This window comes from Marmota flaviventris, chromosome 10 (assembly GCF_047511675.1).
Source record: "Marmota flaviventris isolate mMarFla1 chromosome 10, mMarFla1.hap1, whole genome shotgun sequence".
In the NCBI taxonomy this organism is placed as follows: Eukaryota; Metazoa; Chordata; class Mammalia; order Rodentia; family Sciuridae; genus Marmota; species Marmota flaviventris.
The window spans coordinates 72,106,200-72,129,152 of NC_092507.1; the positions used below are offsets into that span (position 1 = coordinate 72,106,200).

General features: G+C 34.6%; 1 protein-coding gene across 1 annotated transcript in view; it reads right to left on the reverse strand.

Annotated features, from left to right (window-relative positions):
* Positions 1–22,953, reverse strand: part of Col24a1 (collagen type XXIV alpha 1 chain) — a 379,962-nt gene that overhangs the window by 14,359 nt on the left and 342,650 nt on the right. The window contains exons 52-54 of the mRNA XM_071618609.1: positions 18,545–18,580; positions 11,281–11,316; positions 11,149–11,175 (exon numbers count right to left, since the gene is read on the reverse strand). Of these exons, the coding sequence (XP_071474710.1) occupies positions 11,149–11,175; positions 11,281–11,316; positions 18,545–18,580 (99 nt within the window). The remainder of the gene's footprint in view (positions 1–11,148; positions 11,176–11,280; positions 11,317–18,544; positions 18,581–22,953) is intronic.

Sequence of the window (22,953 nt, forward strand, 5' to 3'; positions counted from 1 at the left end):
AGCTACATCCCCAGCCTCCCATTTTTTTGAGGTGCAAGCAGAGATTTATTTAGGAATGCAAGGAGATTTATTTAAAAAAGCAAACAATAGAACAGGATACACACACACAAAGGAAGAGGGAGTATGAATGCTTGAGTAAGATGCACTTTGGTGGTCCCTGGCTCTTTTTTTCCCTCTCCACATTGTCTTATTGGTGTATATTATGTTGTACATAATGATGGTATTTATTCATCCACACACAATATAACAATATAATTTGGTCAAAATCACTCCCCATCACTTCCCCCACTCCTCATCTCCCACTCCTTGGTCCTTTCCTTTATTGATCTTTTGATTTTCAAGAGATTCACTTCACTTTTCTTTTCCTTTTTCCTTTCTACCTTCTGCACATGAAAGAGAACATACAACCCTTGACCTTATGAGTTTAGCTTATTTTACTTAACATAATGGTATTTATTTTATTTTATTTTTTTTAGAGAGAGAGAGAGAGAGAAAGAGAGAGAGAATTTTTTAATATTTATTTTTTAGAGTTCGGTGGACACAACATCTTTATTTTATTTTTATGTGGTGCTGAGGATCGAACCCAGTGCTCTGCGCATGCCAGGCAAGCGTGTTACTGCTTGAGCCACATCCCTAGCCCACATAACGGTCTTTAGTTCCATCCATTTTCCTGCATATGACATAATCTCATTTTTCTTTATGTCCAGTCCTTTTTAAATTTTTTTAAAAATTTATATATGACAGAAGAATGCTTTACAATTCTTATTACATATAGAGAGCACAATTTTTCATATCTCTGGTTGTATACATAGTATATTCACACCAATTCGTGTGTATGTCCAGTCCTTTTTATTTTTTATTTTGAGATAGGGTCTCACTAAGTTGCTGAGGCTAGCCTTGAACTTGCAATCTTTCTGCCTGAGCCTCCTCAGTGGCTGGGGATTACCATGCCCTGCAGGTGGTAGTTTCTTGAAGGTGCCAATCTGAAAACTGGAACCCTATCTGTGAACACCCTGAACCCTTTTATATTAAAATCCAATGGTCTATCTTGAACTTTGACAACAGTTTTTACCTATGCATGGTTTTGTTAACACTATAGACTGATCACTCAGAAAACCTTCATGGAATTACGCAGATCTTTCAAACATTAACACACTTCATAACATTTGTTAACATCATCACCAATCTCATCAGAAAAACATGCACTCCAAAGTTATCAAATTCTTCATAATAAATACAAGCTTCTCCCAATTTCCCCCCTTTGGCAGTACTAAGGATTAGATCCAGGGTGCTCTACCATTAAATTTTATCCCCAGCCCTTTTTATTTATTTATTTTATTTTGAAACAGGGTCTCTCTAAATTGCTGAAGCTGACCTCAAACTTGTGATCCTCCTGCTCTGGACTCCCAAATCACTGGGATTACAAGTGTGCATCACTATGCTCAGTTTTTAATTCCTACTTTTGCTTGAAAACTTTAAATTTATCACTGATATCAAATTCTTTGTGTTTTTTCTTGACATGACAGGCTCCTTTAATTCTTTGTCTTTCTCTCTCTCTCTCTTTTAGTGGAGGTACTGGAGATTTAACCCAGGCATGTTTTACCATTGAGCCATATCCCAAGTCCTTTTTAATTTTTGAGACAGGGTCTCACTAAGTTGCTGAGGCTGGCTTTCCTAGACCTTGTGATCCTCTTTCCTGTCTTAGCCTTCTGAGTTGCTGGGATTACAGGTGTGTACCAACTGTGCCTGGCTCTTGTTTCATTCTTTTTAAAGAAAATATCTGCCAAATATTCATGTCTTAATAAAACTGGTAGTGTGTTATGTAAAAATGATCTTTCATGATAAAAGTGGTTAGTTTAGTTTGCTCCTCTGACAGTTGCACATTGGTTTTTTTTAAGGCAACAACACAACCTCCAGTGTACTGTACAAGTACTTTATAACGCCTTCCATTTCATTATACACAATATTAAAAAGATACATACTCATGTTTACATGTACATGTAAAAAGACATGATTAGAGACTCAGGAACAATCAGAAAAAATGGTAGAGTAATGACCTCTCAGATTCTCTCCTCTATAAAAGCAAAAAGGAAACTGGCAAAAATTGCCACCAAGTTTTTCAGAATTATGAACATTAACAGAATGCTTGAAACAATTTGAGGAGCATTTATTTAATAAAAAGTTGAATTTTGGTAAGAGTAGTAAAGTTTGTAGAGTTTTAACTTGTCGTATTCTCAAGCCCATCTTTTGAGCTTGGCAGTAGCCCTGAAAATTGTTAAAAGTTTATGGGAGGCCAGTGTTTTGGACTAGCCTTTTGGACTAAGCCCCAAAGGACTGGAACAAACCAGAATGGAATCTATGATAAGTGCCATGTATAATCAAATTAAATTTTGAAATGGGCCAGTTTTGCACAAAATAGGAGATTCCAGTCAACTTGAGTTAGTGTAGTAAGGAATTCCTCTATTAACCCTACAAAGAAAGTAACTTTAAAATGATGAATCCCTATTTCTTCTGTTTCTGCTTTTTTCAGTCCTTTCTGCCTGGTAAGCCAACCTCTTCTGCTTGGTTCATCAGAATAATCAATCTACTTTATAGAATAAGGTGTTGTTCAATTCTAGAATCACATATGAGAGCCAGACCTTTAAACTAAATTTGTTGTAATTATGCATTTTGACAAAATTAAAAAGTGAAAACCAAACAGAGAATGGGACTGGAGTTTTTTTAAAGCTTCATTTCCAGAAAATTGTTATTATTTGAGCTTTCTGGTGGTTCCCTTGAAGACACTACTTGCAAGGTTGTCTTTATTTTACTTGACTTAGAAATCATACAATGCACAACTATTTCCCCAGGAGCATTTTTTCAACATTTAGACAATTGTCTAACTCTGTAGTTGTCTAAAGCTGTAGAAAACAGGTAGAACAAACAATAGGTTAACCAAAAGTTTACAAAGAAAAGCCGGGGAATGAAATATCCGCAGAGACTTTGGAAAGTTCTGACAAATGTCTGAGAATCTAAAAATTCATGTAAATGCAAAGGAAAGACCTAGGAAGGCCTTAAAATCTCTCTTCTGGCTGACACTGAGGCTCTATGACAGCAGGAAGTGAAAGTTAAGACATAATGGTCAGTTGGGCATGGTGATATACACCTGTAATCTAGCAGCTTGGGAGGCTGAGCTAGGAGGATAGTGAGTTCAAAGCCAGACTCAGCAAAAGGGAGATGCTAAGCAACTCAGTGAGATCCTGTCTCTAAATAAAATACAAAATAGGGCTGGGGATGTGATTCAGTGGTCAAATCCCCTTGAGTTCAATCCCTGGCACCCCGTCCCAGACCCCCGCAAAAGACCTTATGGTCATATTGCCTGGCTGAGTAAAAACTGGGAGACTTGTTAGTTCTGGTCTTTAAGAATCTCTAAAGGAAATTAGCTGACCATTAAGCTAACTAAGTAAAACTTCAATGTCTGCATATGTCAAAGTGTATGATTTTGTATAGTTCAGAAAAGTCACTAAATAGACAGCAACAACAAATTCAGTTTTGGGGAAAGAGTTTGATTTCCAGAGATGCCACACTTCATTATTTAAAATGTCCAGTTTTCAACAAAAATACAATTGGCTCTCTATATCTGTGACTTCTGCATCCTCAGGTTTGAAAATATTGGAAAAACTTTTGTGTCTGAGCATGTACAGATTTTTTTCTTGTCATTATTCCCTAAATAAGGGAAAGGATTTATGATACTAAATTTGGCAATCATTTCTTGGAATGACAATAAAACCATAGTTAACATGAGAAAAAAATAGATAAATTAGAAAAAATAGATAAATTTTTCTAAATAGATAAATTAGAAAAAAATAGATAAATTAAAAAATAGATAATTTTTTTCTAAATAGATAAATTAGACTACTCAAAATATTTTAGATAGCATTTTAGATAGCATTTATATTATGCTAAGTAATCCAGAGATAATTTAAAAGTATAAGGGAGAATGTGCTTAGGTTATCTACATCATTTTATAAAATGGACTTGGGCATCCATGGATTTTGGTATTGAGGGGAGGATCCTGGAACCAATTCCCTAAGGATACCAAAAGATGACTATATTATAAGACATACAAAGATACCTGAAAGTGTGGCCTATATAAAGGGGGGAATGTAAAGCAATCAATACAAACTATCCCTAAGGAAGCCCAGATTTTGAACTTAACAGAGAAAGACTTTAAGATTTTAAGACTTTTAAAGATATATTCAAAGAATTAAAAGAAACAATTTATACAGAAGTAAAGGAAAGTTTGATAAATATGTCTTACCAAATAGAGGATGCCAATATAGAGACAGAAATTATAGAAAAGAATCAAATAGAAGCTGCAGTTAAAAAGTACAATAACTGAAATGAAAATTTAGTAGACAGGCTAAGCAGTAGACTTCAACAGGCAAAAGAAAGAATTCACAAACATAAAGGCAGGTTTATTTAAATTATCTAGTCTGAATAGAAAGAAAAAAGAACAAAGAAAAATGAACAGACTTGGAGACCTGTAGGACACTATCAAAGACACTGACATATGCATAATAGGAGTTTCAGAAGGGAAAGGAAGGGAAGGGAAGAGAAGGGGAGGGAGGAAAGGAGACAGGGAGGGAGGGAGAGAGGGAGAGGGAGAAGGAAAGGGAGAGGGAGAGAGAGGGAGGGAGAGAGGGAGAAAGAGAGGGGGGGGAGAGAGAGAGAGAGAGAGAGAGAGAGAGAATATTGAAGAAACAAAGGTTGAAAACATCCCAAATTAATCTATAAGAACTTCCCTAGACATCACTAAGTGTTAAATGCTAAAGATAAAGATAAAAAATTTTAAAAGCAGAAAGAGAGGAGTCTCATCATATCCAAGAGACCCTCAATCAGATTAATACCGAATTTCTCAGAAAACCACAGAGTGAGCAAGCAGTGGGGTACAATATCGAGTGCTGAAATAAAAGGATGCCAACAAGAATTCTATATCCAGTAAAACCATCCTTCCAAAGTAAAAAAAAAAAAATTAAGACATTCTCAGAGAAATAAAAACAGAATTCATCCATAGCATACCTCCTCCAGAAAAATACTAAAGGGAGTTCTTTAGGCTGAAATTAAAGAACAGTAGGCATACACTTGAATTCACATGAAGAAATGAAGATCCCTGGTAAAAGTAACTATACATGTAAATATAAAAGGTAGTATAGACTCCAAATAACCAATATACTCTTTTAAAAGAACAAAGTTGGAGGCATTATGCTTCCTGATTCCAAAACTTTCAACAAAGGGCCTGTAATAAAAAATTTTGAACTGGCATAAAGACAGACACATAAATCAAAGGAATAGAAGAGAGTCTGGAACTAAATCCTCACATATATGTTCAAATGATTTTCAACAAGGGTGACAATGAAGAAAGAACAATTTTTCCAACAAATAGTGATGTAAAAACTGGATATCCACATGCAAAAGAATGAAGTTGGATCTTCTATCAGATATAAAATTAACAAAAATTAACTCTAAATGCCAACTGAAGGCCTAAACATAAACTGTAAAACCCTTAGAAGAAAACAAGGGAAAGGATTTATGATACTGAATTTGGCAATCATTTCTTGGAATGACAACAAAACCATAGTTAACAGGAGAAAAAATAGATAAATTAGACTACTCAAAATATTTTAAGAAGCTTCTTTGTATCAAAGGACAATATCAAATGTGAAATAGGCAACCAGTGGAATGGGAGAAAATATCTGCAAATCATGTATCTGTTAAGAGATTAATATTTGGAGATATAGAGAATTCCTACAACTCAACAACAAAATACCAAGCACTTAATTAAAAAACAAAAACAACAAACAAACAAACAAACAAAAAACAGGCAGCCTGGTAATGTAGGTTAGTGGTAGAGCCCTTTCCTGGCATGCACAAGGCTCTGGTTTGAACTCTAGCACTACAAAAACTAAAAACCTGGATAAAGGACTTCAATAGACATTTCTTCAAATAATATATATAAATGGCCAACAAACACATGAAAATAGGCTCAACATCACAAATTGTTAGGAATATGCAAATCAAAACCACAATGAGATACCACTTCACAACCACTATTATGATGGATGTCAAAAGAACAGAAAATAACAAACGTTGGTGATATGTGGAAATATCAGAACCCATGTGCACTGCTAGTGTGACTGCAAAGTAGTAAGGGGCTAAAGAAAAAGTATGTCAGTTTTCAAATATTTAAACATAGAATTATTATATGATCCAACAATTTCACTTTGAGGTATACCCCCAAATGATGTGAAAATGGGGACTCAGATATTTATATATTTATATTCATAGTATTAATAGTCACATTAGCCAAAAAGTGGAAGCAACATTAACTGTCCATCTGGATAAACAAAATATATAAATTCAATGGAATATTACTTAGCCTTAAAAAGAAGTGAAATTCTAACATGTGTAAAATATGGATGAATCACAAAGTCACTATCAAAAATGAAATAAGTCAGTCACAAAAGAATAAATATTGTATGACTTGACTTAAATGCAGTTACCTGGAGTAGTTAAGATCATAGAGACAGAAAGTAGAATGGTGGTTGCCAGGGGCTTAGGAAAGGGAGAGATTGGGAGTAATTCTTTAATGGATACAGAGTTTCAGTTTTGGAAGATGAAAAAAGTTATAGAGATGGATGGTGGTGATAGTTGCACAATGATGTAGTTAATGCCATTGAGTTACACTTACAAAAGGTTAAAAAGGTAAATTTTATGTTATGTATATTTTACCGTAATTAAAAATAATAAATAAATATGGTCCTTATCCCTTAGTGCCAACCATCTCACTTTTGGGAGATGGTGCTATAGATATTCTACATACAGATAATTATATATACCTATGTAAAGTGATATGTATAACGACAGGGCATTTGTTATTTACAAAAGATTAGACACAATTTAAGTGCTTACTAACAGAAATGGATTGAACAGATTACAGGTATTCTTAAGTGACATGACTGACTTATTTTCTTTGAGTGTGTGGCAGTGAAGAATGGAATGACTATTACTAGATTAGTAGTGTATGGTTTGGTACTTAATTCATGCTAATGTAGCAGCAATTTTAACCACTATTAGTGCAAATTAAAACTTATTAAAAGTATTTTTTTGGGGTAGGCATTAGAAAGAAAAGGAATTTCACAGCACTAGGTCACTTGTGAATTTTCTCAGTGAGTTTGTATTTCTGTAATTCCCACTCTATTCCCAAAGCCCAGTTTATGCTTAACATACAGCAGTAATTCTATGTGTTGAATTTATTAATTTTTTTCTCCAAGGATATCCTTTAGGGAGGGAAGGCCTGGACAGATTGTATTAAGAGGATTTGTCTAGGAAGTCATTCAGTACAGTGAAGGAGGGGGTCCATGAAAATTGCTTCCTCTATGTACTCTAGTTAAAGAGAACATATTACTACATGAAAGTTTCTCAATGTTTTAAAAACAAGCATGTAAAATGAAAAACACAAACGAAGAGTGACCAGATTGTTATAACTTAGTGAGTCACCTCACAGTCTGGAATAATGAGGAGAATTAGGGGGATCCATTATATTTTAGGGAATGTAATCTTCACAATTTTCTCCTAATTTATTTGAGTAGAACATAGATCTAGTCTTGGCACCTTAGTGTTTTGAGTATTTTCAAACTTCTGAAATCTCAAGATGACTGGATGGTGAAATGAAAAACTGATTAATTAGGAATTAATTTCACCTTTTCCATGTGGAGGTGTTGTTGGCTCTAGGGAACTGTACCAGCAGCTGCCCCCTCTTAAGTCCCAATTGAAGTTCTATATTTGACTTTTAATTGGGATAAAGTTTAGAATTCCTTATCTCATTTACTAATTTTAAATGATTATTGTTTCCACCTCATACATCAAACCAAGACACACATACCCAACCTGTTTTTCCCTTTACCCTGCCAATCACTTTTAACTCTTAACATTCTAGAATAGATTTCTTTATTAGTTTCTAAGAACTTAGCAACATACACTAAAGTCTGATTATTACCCTTTCTTACATTCAGAATCGCCATATGTTTCCTTTCCTGAAATAGGTTCTTTTAGGTCTTCTTTAGGAACCTGAGCAAGCTAATTTAGTTCCACAAGGGGTTAGACTGGACTAGAGGTTTCCGAACTTATCTTGACACACATCTATTTTGTAAGAAACAGACTTTTATATTACAAGGTTCACATATATTAAACTGAAACATTTTTTATACAACATCCTTACTATTGATGGTAGACTGATTTTTTTTAATGTTTGCTTTCTTGAGGTAAAATTTACAACATAAAATTCACCACATAGACCATTTAAAAAGTAGAATTCAATTGTTTTTTATATATTCTAATAATGTTGTGCAACCATTACCAATCTCTACTTTCAGAACATTTTGATAATCCCAAAAAGAAAACCCATACTCATTAAGCAGCTACTATCCATTTTTTTTCTATTCTGTTTCATTTCAAAGAATGCTGAATGAGACTCACTAAGTTGTTCTCATAGCCTACTGACCAGTGAATCACAACTCACAGTCTGATATAATTGCCAAATAATTACTGAGAAGGCTTCTAGTTCTAATTATATGAACTCATTCCATTCTAGACACTGGTTATCTCTAAGTGAAACTTTTTCGTTTGGATGATTCACTCTGAAATTTCCAGGAGATGTGATGTGGGGTGTGGTGTATGTGTGTGTATGTGTGTGTGTGTGTGTGTGTGTGTGTGTGTGTGTTTTGAATGTATGCATTCATTCATTTTATAAACACTTATTAAGGCCTTGAATGGAAAAGAAAGTTAAAAAATAGTCTCTACCTCCAGAAAGCTCACAATCTAGTAGGGAGACTAACATGAAAATAAACATGTATGAATTAAAAAGTATCAGTTCTACCTTTCAGTGTGGTGAGAGGATGGAATTAAAAAGAGTTTCACAGAAGATATGATCACAAGCCATCTTTGGAAACAATATTTTTGGTGTCTTCACATTGTCATGTAGATTTCTGCTCTACAAGTTTTATCCTCAGCAGGGGTACACTGCTACTTTCTCACACTGGATTCTGCAAGTTCCAGAAAGATTATATATAGGAATTTGTTTACATATTGGTCAAGAAAATGAGAGAAAGGAAGAAAAGAAGGAAACAAACTAACATTTATTGAGTACCTGTACTTTGTCAAGCATATGTATTTTCTAATTTAATTCTACTTGTAATTCCTCAAAGTTTATATTACTATTCATATTTCTCATATACCCTATTTCATTTTAGGAATATACACATTTTCCAAATAAGACAGGGATATGAGCCCAAGTTTTCAATAAACACCTCTAATTTGACAATTAAATATAATTCTTTAAAACTTGGACATGAAGAAGACTAAAATGAAAAAGAGTGGTTATCACATGAGGCAAGTTAATGCTGACTCTCTCCTGGATGGACTCCTGCGAGAGTGGATGAGTATCACATAGGTACCTGGATGTTAACACTACATTGCAGTACTACTCAGAGATTAAGCAGGCTTGACAGATGAAAAATATGACTTCCCACCTTGCTGCAGCATCATCCTCTGTAGTTCCTCCCTGAACCTGCTCAAGGCAGTTCTGCCAGGGCCAGCAGAATGAGCTCAACACACTAGCGTGGACAGCTTGGTCAGGTGTAGAGAATATTGACCTGGAAGTTCAAGCCCTAAGCCTTCTGAGCCTTCTCAGCATTCAGTCACAGGAAGTCACTTACCTTCTTTGAATTCATTTTTCATCAGTATAGTGAGGAGAATTCCAGGATCTCCTTACTATAGGAGTTTTGATACTTCATATAAAAATACTGTATAAACTGGAAAAATCTAGATGCATGTTCATGAGGAAAGCTCTTGTAATAAATATCTAATTTAACCTAAAGAAAAAACTTGCCACTTCTTGGGAAGATAGCTATGATATATCAAAGTCATTATAAGATGAAAAGGTCACTGATGAGCACACTCATAACCCAAGGACAAGGGTAAGGAAAAAAAAGATAAATAAAGAGTGAATTGAAGATTTGAAGAAAGACATCCTATTAAGGTTCTAGCAGGGAATACCTATCAGTCAGATGGTCAGAAGAGCAAAGTGATTTCTAAAAATCATAGAGAAATAGGTCTTCTTTTTCCAAGTAGATAATCTTCCTCATGGCTCCTTGCTTGAAAGTTTATTTCTTGTCCCAATGAAAAACTAAGGGAAATGAAGAATTCCTGATGCAATGAGAGTGGACCACAGTGAACAACCATCTAAAACTATCAGAGATCTAAATCAGAGATCTAAATGGACCTACATATGAAATAATTATTGCTTGGAAGGCATAGGAATGACCATTGTTTGTGATAGTATAGTCAACAGTTGATATCTTTTGGACAATAAATGTGACCATGCACCAATGTATTTGACCAGCAGGCTAAGAAAATGGGATATGAATGAAGTTGGGGTTCAAGAGAGGCCTCTGGAAGGGAGCAGGACAAGAAAGAAATTGCTAACCATGAGAGTGGAGACAAAGCCTAAGAGAAACCAAACTTGGAACATCAGAGGCCAAGGGTATAAAGCCAAAGCAACAGAAGTGCTGCCTTAAAGACAAGGGCAGGTTAGGTAACAAGAAAATACATGAGAAGTCTGAGATTTTCTACATTCACCAGCAATTAAGAATTCATATAAAACCTAAGAAATGAGTAATTCTGGCTGGCAAGGTAAACAAACAGAACAAAACTGAAAAAAAAAACCAACAACCAAATAACCCTTCCCAACAATAACAATAACAACAACAAATCTAAAAAGAAGAGCTATGTCCCAGAAGTAGGAAGAAATGGAAGGTGGTAGCATTTTTTTGAACACAGTATTAATAAGTGTCATATACTGTGTTAAATGCTTTACTTCTTATTTAATATTCAAAAACCACCCCAAAAGTAGGAGATACTATTTTCATTTTATAGATAAGAAGTCTGAGGCTTGAATTTCAAGTTAGCATATAGGTGGGCTAGCTTTGTATCAGCTAAGCAAGAAGAACAGAGAGATTCAAGGACAGTTTTAATAGGGAACTAAGAGAAGGAGCTTAAAAAAGTATATGACATTCTAACAGAAAAAAAAACTAAACCAAGAAAACTTACTTTTGGACCTGGTGCTCCAGGTGGCCCCTACAACATAACAAATTTTTAAAAATTATTTATTTAGTAGACATCCCAAATAAAGCATGTTTATCTTCATCAATGGTTAATGGATATAAATGTAAATATACTCACTGGAGGCCCTGGTTGGCCTCTTGGGCCTTGGGGACCCTGAAAAAAAAAAGAAACAAAGCATGATACGTATAAGCATGGCTTTTGGTTTGGTGTAAGCAAGAGAACTAAGATTGAGCCTCTACCATTGCCTTTACTCATGAAGCAAGCCATATTATTCAAAACTGCTTTAGTATTTCAAAATTCTTGCACTTAACTATCATTCATATTCATGAATGATATGTTCCATATGTATGTTCCTGTTTTATTGATATTATTAGAAACTGAATTTACTCATTTTAATAAACTATTATAAATGCCAACATTTAAAAATGTTAATATTGTTTAAGCATGTTTCTCCTGTTATTTCTACCTATCACCCACTTAGTCATCAAAGGTAGAAACTTCAGTGTTCTTAGACATCTCCTTTTTCTTCATATACTATAAGATGGATACCATCATTCTTTTAAAATACTTCTCCATCTTCACAGCAACTGTATTGGTTCAGACTGTATATAGAATGTTTTTGTCCCCTTCAATTTAAAGGCTGAAGTCCTAAGCCCTGATGTGCTTGAGGTAATTAGGTCGTAAGGGTGCAGCTATCATACATGAAATTAGTAGCCACATAAAAAGAGATGTGAAGGAAGTGATCTGTCTCTTCTCTGTGAGGATACAAGAAGAAGGTGGTTTCTGCAAACTAGGAAAAAGGCCCTCACCAGGTATGGACTCAGCTGATACCTTGAGTTTAGACTTCTCAGCCTCAAGAACTGTGAGAAGTAAATGCTTGTTATTTAAGCCCCAGTTATGGTAATTTGGTATAACTTCTGAATTTACATATACATAATATTTTGCCTGTACTTCTAATTAGACTTTTTGACTTTATTTTTCTGCTATGATAACTGCATTCTACTTATAAAATGGAAATCTAATAATGACATTATTTAGTTAAATCATTCAGTGGCTCAGGATTTTTTAGAGAATAAAGTATGATTTTTTTTAATAGTTTGAATACCTACCATTTACTGAGATCTTACTATGTACCAAGTTATATTTCCATTTTACAAAAGAACATGGAATAGTTAAGTTACAAGCAAATAAGGAGAAGAGGTAGGATTAAAATCCAAGTTAATTAAATACAAAAGTATAGACCAGGTGCAGTGGTCCATGCCTGTAATCCCAGCTACTTGGGAGGCTGAGGAAGGTGGCAGGCCAGTCTGGGTAACTTAGATCCTGTCTCAAAATAAAAATAGGAGTTGGGGTATAATGCAGTGATAAAGCACCCCTGGGTTCAACCCTCAGTGCCAAAATGATAAACAAACAAACAAACAAACAAACAAAAAACAAATAAATATTCTTGGTCACCATGCACTACTGCCTCTTTTTAAGGTTTGGTCCTTATTTTCATTTACCATCCCCCTATACAATATCCATAACCAAATCTTTCAAGTTATGTCATTCACTTTTATGGTATTTCCTTGACATGGAATACTCTCTATCTATCATCTTCATATGTTTAAGGCCCATTGTTCAATAGTACTTAAACATGCCATGTCCACTTTGCTTATTCACCATGCCACCTCCCTTGTTTTCATCTACTTTTGCATTCTATGGAACAGACATCCTGGAAAGTCCCTAAGAACACTTAAAATATCTTAGTTAACTTTTCATTTTCTAGAAAAAGAATAGTGCCTAATAGAAGGTATTTGATAATTGTTATCAAATAACTGAGGGAACTATTGATAAAATTAATTAATATTGATTTAGAAATTAGAAAAGTTTAACTGTATATGGTAAAATGTCAAATGTTATGCTGACATTTTTCAAAATGAAACAGCAACCATTGTTAAGGCCTTGTATGTTTGCTCAAAGTCAACTTGTTAATGCTAAATATTGAGACAAACTCAGATTATTAGTAATAAGATGCAAATAAAATTTAATCTCCACCTGAGTTTTATGTAATTTTGACATTATGGTTGACTTAGTATTTTATTGTCAGCGCTGTTGATTCTTAACACACTGTGACAGCTAGAACAAATAACCCATAGTACTTAAAAAGGGTACAGTATTCCAACATGATTGCCTGCTGGACATTTCTTAGTTTGCATGGTTTGCGATTACAATCTTAAGCAGAGAATATATAAAACTTATGCCTCACTACTGAAATGCTGTAATAGAGATAGCCTTTTAAATATAAAGAGGTTTAGAGTGAACTTTGCTGTGTAAGTTTCTCCATTTTGGATCAACATTGTAAAAATGATAAACAGCTATAATATTTTACTCCATGTAGGATGTTTCTGACATTCATAATATCTCACTGAGGTTTCAATACAAAAATATCCCATATTTGACTATGAAAGAGGAATTTATTACAGGAGAATGAAGAAAATATTTCTACTACTGATTTTATTCAGTTCATTTTGGCTTAATACTCAGAACAGGTCAGTATCAAACAAAATACTTCAAACCCAACAAGACAGGGCAGGGCAACCCCAATGTAAAACTGCACAAAATAGGTCAAGTAGTAAAATGAAACAAAATATGATTCTAATAAGAAAGTTTTCGTTAGTATTTTTCATTCCTCTAGTTAATAAACTACTGAGAAGTGATTCAATTTTATATGTACTATATAAAGAGTTTATAATAGAATTAAGATGATTTCCTAAAGGAGAATCAAATTAACACGAATGGTTATGTTGGTTTTATTTGGCTATAATGAAAACACTGCCTTTGAATGACAATAGATTCTCTCTTTTTAATTCAAGAATTTATATAAGATTTTCAAGTGACAGTTTATCATCAGACTTTAAAAATACCAATAAATTTATGTCCTTAAACCTGAAGAGATTAGTCTTTTCCTTTATGTAAATCCTTTATGTCATTTCATTATATAACTTCCTTTATGAAATGTCACCTTGATTTAACTTCATGATCTCTACTTTGCCAGGCTCAGTTGCAGAGTTTTACTTTTCTCATTTATAAATTGAGGAGCTTCCCTTGCAGGATAGTTAAGCATCCTCAGTCTCTTCTCTGCCTACTGCAAGCGACTAGCAACTCTTTTATTCCCAGTTGTAACAATCAAAAATGTTTAGAGACATTGTCAAATGTCTCTTGTGGATAGGAGGGGCAAATGGCTCCTTTGGTTTGGACTTGAGAGTTTAGTAATATTAAATAAGAGTCAGTAGGTAGTAATGTAACTAGGATAGAACCAGTGAGTTACAAAGCCTAGGACATGGCTAAATCAGGAATCTATTCTTCAAGCTGTCACATGAAGGGCTAGGCTACTCTTTTTTTTTTTTCTTTGTCCCAGGGATTAAACTCAGGGGCACTTGTTGGGAAAAGTATAAACGGCAGCTGCACCCCAGAGAAAAACCCCAACATGGCGCCTAAGGACCTCTTCTTCCTACCTTCCTCTTTTCTGCAGTGGCGCGAAAAGTTCCTGACCGTGTGAACTCTCCCACCAGCGCCAATTTCAAATCTCGCTGGCGGGGAACCTTAGCCCCAATAAGAACTAATTCCTGGGCTCTGGAGCTGATATCTGGAAGAACTTGCCAATAAACGGGTGGCCTGCCATTTATCTAAGCCCTACCATCTCCCCCTTATAAGCACACAGCCTTTTGCAATAAAATTGGAATTCTCCCGGCGAAGTGTCTTTGCGTGGGGAATTCTTTCAGCACTGAACCACTGAGTCACATCACCAGCCCTATTTTATAAATTTAGAGACAGGGTCTCACTGAGTTGCTTAGCGCCTTGCTGTCGCTGAGGCTGGTTTTGAACTTGCAATTCTCCTGCCTCTGCTTCCCAAGCTGCTAGATTATAGGAGTGCACCACTATACCCAGCTGCTAGGCTACTCTTGATACAGATTTTTCACCTAAATTGTTCTTAATCATTATTTTTTTGAGAGGAACAATGATTTCTAGAGAAACAATTGCATGTGAACTGGGAGACTTGGACTCTAGTCACACCTTTATGGAGCTTACTCCCAGGGGTCTAAGCACAGAAACTAAAAATATTGTTTAATAAATAAGTTGTTTCAATTTTATCCTCAACAGTCACTCACTTTTTTTAATCTATGCTCCCTTTCATAAAGCAACATTTTAAATATTTGAAGACAACCATTATGTTTCAATACTCTAAAACTTCTCTATTTACCAATAATTCATGAAATATTTATTGGATGCCAACTATTTTACAATGCTAGTAGGTGATGGGTATACAGCATCAAACAAGTAACAACACTGAAAACATCTGTTGGAGACTACATTTTAGTTAGGGGAGACAATAAAAAATACATATGTAATATGCAAGGTAGCAAGGAAATGGGCTAAGGAAAGATAAGGAGTCTCAGGAAGATGGGAGCATTGTTATTAAACATAGGCTAGCTACAAAAGTCTCTCTGATAATAGGACTTTTAAGTAAAGAATTGAGGCACAGGTGCCACGCACTGCACTAGTTCCAGGGGTGAGAGTAGGGCAGGGAAAGATATCAGAAATTCCACCCTGAGTAATATAAATGATCTTTAAGTCAAAACTTCAAGGTCAGTAGAAATAAAGAATACAAAAAATATAGTAGAGGGGACACCTACTAGGTGCACAAGCCAGGAAGTGAGAGAGCAGAACAAACAAGAAGAATATGATTAGGCTGCAGAGTCTGGAAGAGGCTAAATACCCCAGATATTTCAACTGGTCTTCCCAGATCCTTTGCCAATCTACGAGAGGTGTTCTCTGAAAGGGCATTAACTGTCTGTTTCTCTTTAAGGGGATGGCCTGACTGGTGCTATTACTTGCTTTATTCTGGACGCCATATTTCTTTTTTTTTTGGTACCAGGATTGAACTCAGGGGCACTTGACCACTGAGCACATCCGCAGTCCTATTTTGTATTTAATTTAGAGACAGGGTCTCACTGAGTTGCTAAGCACCTTGCTGTTGCTGAGGCTGGCTTTGAACTCATGATTCTCTTGCCTCAGCTTCCCTAGCCGCTGGGATTACAGGCATGTGCCACCGCGCCCAGTCTGGATGCCATATTTCTACAAGGAAGATTGCAGTTACAATACATTGAGTTTGTAATGCATCATATCCACTCATTTTTTTTTTCAACTGAAATACTACAAGTACTCGAGGTATACTAAACCTATGGAAGTTTATGTTCTAGCCACAGTACTTGGAGAGGGTAAGTCAGGAAGGCAAGCAGAGCCAGAGAGGTGTAAAAACTAAGCTAATTTTAAAACTTCTGGTTTTCTTTCTTAGTCCCACTGCTCCTGGGGATATAGCTTCTGTGTGTGTGTGTGTGTGTGTGTGTGTGTGTGTGTGTGTGTGTTCTTGCTTCCTGTTAATATTAAGTCTGCTGTGAAAATGTTAGGGCACATTTCTAGAAATTTAACACATCTACTTTAATGTTCCACTTGGAATTTTTAGGCTATCTAAAACTCATAATTTCCCTTTTCAACTAATTAACATAACTGTAACATACTTATTCTGAGTTCCAAGCATACTCTATGATGAGAAAGAAAAATCTCTGGAGTCATTATGTAACCTCATCAGCTTTTAATCATGGCTTTCCTGATATCTTAGTTTATTCTTATGGGCCTCAAGCACTCTGAATGTCCCTATAAGGTCAGCATGGATCCCAGGCCACAAGAATAGATTTTAGGTGCTCTACCACCAGCACACCAGGATGGCCTTAGGCCTGAGCCTAAGCAATTCTATTTAAAAAACCCCAGTTTAAAACCAGCAGTCTTACCAGACACGCCCTCAGGCACAAAAGAGTCACTTTTTCCCACCCTGATAAACTCAGAGTGAAGCCTCTGGCAGGCTGTCCTCTGGATAAGAGGGAAACATGAAAAGATCAGGGTGGGGACCATCAGACCAGATGTTTTAACCCCAGGGTAAATGATGTCACTGAGAAATCTGGTGGTAGCTGATAAGGATTGAAAGGGGGGTCAAAAGCCCCCAAATTTTGTATAAATAATAGAGCAAATGAACAGTCATTCAGCCAGCCGATACTGATGCCCTTACGCTGAGACCTGATGAGGACCTGGACTGACATCCCAACACTTTCATTGTTTGCTGATCCTCTGCATTTTCCTCACTGCTCTCAAACTCTACAGCCACATCTTGATGTTAGTGAGAGCTACAACTTCTCCCTATGACCCTCTCCTCAACCAGCTGTCAGTTCCACCCCAGGAGAAGCCTGCCTTAGTTCCGAACCTGATCACCAGGGTCTGAGTGAAAGTGCATCTGATGGACTTAAAGCCTAAGGGTTGAGACTTTTGATCTGACACTTGAACTTAGCATGCAGAGGGAATGTCTGACTTTAGCCTGTCATGATTAAGTGTTTTTGCAGTGCTTAGAATTAATTAATCTAAAATGGTTTGCTGTGAATTAATTAGTCTAGAATTGTTTGCTGTGAATTGATTATGTCAATTCAGTGCCTAGCATTAAGGATTGTCATTTTCTTGATTAAGAACCTATAGAGTGAAATTGTATTGAGTGATTTGAGTGAATAAAGCATTAAAAAGGGCAGAAGTGCATGGATATTCTTTATTTCTCCCTCTCGACTGCATAAGTCATACCTTTTGCCCATTATGACATACCCCAACAACAACAACAAAGAACAATTATGTGAGATAATAGATACGTTAATTTGCTTCACTATGATAACCTTCAAACTATCTATATCTATTGCATGACATCAGGTTATACATTCTAAATATACACAATCAATTTTTTATTTAAAAAGCTTAACATGATCTTTTTGGGGAAGTGGTCACTTTACAAAGTATCTTCTTAAATTGGAAAATAGGGATATAGTGCATTTCAGGACTATTTAGGTCCTGAAAGTACTTTTTTCCCAACCTCATACCATGGTTTCTAGTTGGCTGAAATATACAACTAATGATCTGCTTCTGCTATGCAGCCCTGGTCAGTGCTGTCTGGATATAGTGGGTATGTACTGAAAGCAACTTTGCAGCACTACTGTGCTAGCATGGCTAAGATCTGAAGATGACCTATCTCTTTTGATGCCTGACAAAGCAGATAATCACTGCATTTCACAAAATTAACCTGGGGAGAATGTAATTGACAGGTTCTTCAACATATTTAGAGTTTATCATATTTCACTGCAATATCCACATAGGTTAATTCCACTTCTTGACAACTACAATTTTATTTTTATTCCACAACTATCAGAGATATAGTAATGAACAACCCTAATAAGGTCCTTGCTTTCATGGAGCTGACAGCTTCATGACAAGGGATACTATAAATAATCACAAATTAAGTTAAACTTACAGTTTCACCTCTAAAGCCCTTTTCACCTCTGGGTCCCTAAGAGAAGAAAAAAAAAGATACCAGTTCAGTGTTATTGATATTTAAATATTAAATATAGTTCAGGTTGTCCACAAAAACATTCTGTAAGCTTGTTTTGTTAGTTTGTATACATTCTAGTTTTCTTTATCTGAGTAAAGCAATGCAAAGCAAAACCAAACCAAAACAAACCAATATAAAACAAATAAACAAAAATCTTCCAAACCTATTGATTCATTATTCTATCTGTAAATTATCCCAATTAGTTCCACCTTAAAATGACATTGGAATAAAAAGATAGTCAATCACTCAAGTCAGGATAGTGGATATGACAACCATACAAAACAATTTAGAAGGCAGAAACTTTTTTTTTTTTTTAAGGATAAAATTTCATTCTCAGTTCATTTAACCCTTTAGGTAAGTGAAATACTTTTCTAACTGCATTATCATTTATTTGCAAAGTCGCATATTTTTATTAGGTATTAGTGATTTATATTTTTTTACTCTTAATATTTTCTTTTGTTAAATTTTAATTTGTTATTATGACAGCAAAATGCATTACAATTCATATTACACATATAGAGCACAATTTTTCACATCTCTGGTTATACACAAAGTAGAGTCACACCATTTGTGTCTTCATACATGTACTTAGGATAATGAGGTCCATCTCATTTCACTGTCTTTCCTTCCCTCATGCCCCCTCCCTTCCCCTCCCTCCCTTTGCCCTCTCTAGAGTTCATCCTCTCCATTCCCCCTACCCACTAACCACATTATGAATCAGCATCCTTAAATCAGAGAAAATATTCAGCATTTGTTTTTTGGGGATTGGCTAACTTCACTTAGCATTATATTCTCCAACTCCATCCATTTACCTGCAAATGCCATAATTTTATTCCCTTTTAATGCTGAATAGTACTCCATTATGTATATATACCACATTTTCGTTATTCTTTCATCAACTAAAGGGCATCTAGATTGGTTCCACAGTTTAGCTATTGTGAATTATGCTGCTATAAACATTGATGTGGCTGTGTCCCTGTAGTATGCTGTTTTTATGTCTTATAAGGGAGAATCTTTATAAGTTCAGGTTATATTCTGTTATTTGTTTCTCTCAGCCTTTGAAAACCCTCTAGAGTGCATTCCTTCTTCTCTTTCAGTTCCCTTTTTTGAATTCCATTCCATATATTTTGTTGTTGTATACATTTTCATTCAGTTCAAAATATTTTCTACCTTTGAGACTTCCTCTTTGATCCATGAATTATTCATAAATGTGTGGTTTAATTTTCAAGTGTTTAGAGCTTTTCTTATTATCTTTCTTTTTTTGATTTTTACTTTAATTCCATTATGGCCAGAGAACTGTATGACAACTTGTATGACTTCAGTTCTTTTTAGTAAACTTGTTTTTATAACCTAAAAGAGCATATATTTTGATGAATGTTCAACATGCACTTTGAAACTAATGGGTAATCTGGTGATGTTGAGTAGACTTTCTGCTTTTTCTGTGTTCATTCATGTGGAATTATATATTTTATGGCAAAAAAATGAGATAAAACTATTTAATCTTTTCTGCAACCTGAATTTACACCTTCATAATATAATGTGGACACTCTTCCATGTCAGTCCACATTCTTCTAGATAATCATAATACGTAATATTTACCAATTACAGTATATTATTTAATTTTAATTTATGAGATTTTTCTAATTGCTTTCATTATTAACAGCACTGGTATAAACATTTTTGTCCTCTGAAATTTTTGTTAAAATTCTGTCCCTGAAAGTCTGTGTGAAATTGCATGCGTACCTGCGAAACATGGGCCAGTGAATCATGTTTCTTCCCATTCATGCCATATACTTTGTTTGCAAGGTAAAAATACTTCTATTATTTATTGGCCATTTATATCACTTCTTTTGTGTTTCCTGACTTGTCCTAAATCTGTTTTAAACTAGAGTATTAACTTTTAAAATATCTCTATGGTATTTCCTCCTATCTTCTTCCTCTTTCAATCCAGTGTTAACAATATGGTACATATCTCTTTGTACTTTTTTCTATTCAAATATTGACAAATACATTCACATATGCATGGGAGATATTGGTCATATTTTATAACACTGGGGTAATATTATATACTTTTTGATACATCATGATTTTCCACTTAATACATCACACAATAACCGAAAATCAGCCAAAGTAGATGAAGCTAATTCTTTTTAATAATTCCATAATATTCCATGAAATGACTAGATCACAATTTCCTCAACCATTCCTTTATAAATGATCATTCACATGATTTCTTTCTTTTTTTTTCTTTTGGTTAATACAGTGTTTTAAAAATAAAAAAATTCCACTGAATGTAAAGCATGCCTATAATCCTAGAGGCAAAGGAGGCTGAGGTAGGAGAAGTTCAAGGACAAACTCAGCAATTTAGCAAGGCTAAACAACTTAGTGAGACTCTGTCTCAAAAAAAATCCCTCCCCTGTCTCAAAAACAAACAACAACAACAACAACAAAAACCACCTCGGAATGTAGCTCAGTGGTTAAGCACCATGGTTTCAATCCCTGGTACCAAGACAAAACAAAACAAACAAAAACTGTATAAAGATTCTTTAATGTATTAGGTGCGTCTGTAACTTTGGGTCAAATTCCTCAAAAGGAATTGCTTGATTAAAGGACAAATGGATCTATATTTGAACAAATATCTTTCCATAAAGCCTGTAATTCACTTTAAACCAGTGGAAAATTAGAGTACTGATCTCCCTATATCTTCTTTTGAGAGGCTAGATATAATTTGTGTTAGATGGAATTAATTTGCATTTCTAACTTAAAATTAGGTGGTTCTCTTTTAAAATAACTACTGACTTTTTTCAACTTATTTTTCATTTTTCTATTGAGTTTTTGAACTTTTTTATACCAAATTTAAAGAGCTCTTTGTGTAGTAAACTGTTTTATGTTGTATGCTTTACAAATATTTTCCCCCACTCTATATTAACTTTTGATTTTATTTAGGGAACATTTTCCCACACAAAATTCATGTAGATTTTTATTGACTATTTCAATATTCAAGTAGGTTTTCTGCTTTTTTATTTTAAAATTTTCCGATTTCTTATCTTATAAATAAGGTCTTCCCAACACTTAATCTGTACTTAAGTTTTCTACATAAATGTAATAAGATTTTTACTATTTAATTTGTTATATTAAAGTCTTTACAAGTTCATGAAGGATTAATTTTTTTTGTTGCTGTTTTTTGGGGTTCTAATTTCTTACAGCAATAATGGTACTCAAAGTAATTCCATCTTCTCTCCTAATATAGGTGCAGGCATGCGGCTGAAGGCTGGTCAATTAGATATGAGAAATTTGCAATGTCTAAATATGATTTCTAAGAAATTGTAATTTTCTTGCTATAAGCTTACAAATGAAAGTAACATTCAGGTTTAGGAGAGTAGAGATATGGAAAGGCAAAGGTCTTGGACAACATAATTGAGTCACAAACCAAATCTGAAGTCCTTCTTACCACTGGGCTTCCTATTATGTGACATAAATTTCTATTAAAGCCAATTTGATTTAGGGTTCCTATTACTTCTAGCCAAACCATCCTAATGGATATACTATTTTTGTTACAATAAATTTATATATAGTCTTAGATCTAATTCCTATATTTTCTAGTCTGTTATACCGATCTGATTATTTATTTTATACTACCATATAATTTCATTTACAATGACAAGTCCCTTACCCACACCACTATTTTTTCCACAATGTTTTGCCATTCTCAAATACTTAGTTTTTCATAATAAACTTTTCTTTTTAGAAAGGAAAAAAATAGAAGATGGAAAAAATTTGATGTGCATGCTGGATTTTATAAGGGCTTTTAAGAACTGTTTATAAACAAAGCATAGTGAAATATTTTAATTAAGACATTTCTTGATCACATTTTCCTTGACCAATTAATATATGACAGAAGAGAACAATCATTCCATAATCAAAACAGTATGTGTTCCTTAGCTAGCTAAAGAACCACGCACTGAAATATGAGAATTTTCCCACTTAAAATCTTATATGGCTCTGAGTGGCAAATATTGGAAGTGTAGAGAATGTTGAGTTACACATTTTCTTTCTTTTGATTAAAAATCCAATAACTTTGGTGGCAAGTTCTCCAAATTTATTAGAGAATAGTTGTACTTAATACGTGAAGCATTCTACCTTTATTTTTTCTATCTCTGTGTCTATATATAATAATTTTAAATGATTCAAAATACTGAATTCCCTAAGGGAATGAATCTTTCCTCCCTAAGTTTCAATCTGGCCCTTTCTGTACTCCTTCTCTTGTTTGCACTGTTATGGTTATTGCAAAACTTTCCCATGACCATATCCCCAGTCACTATCTTATTTCT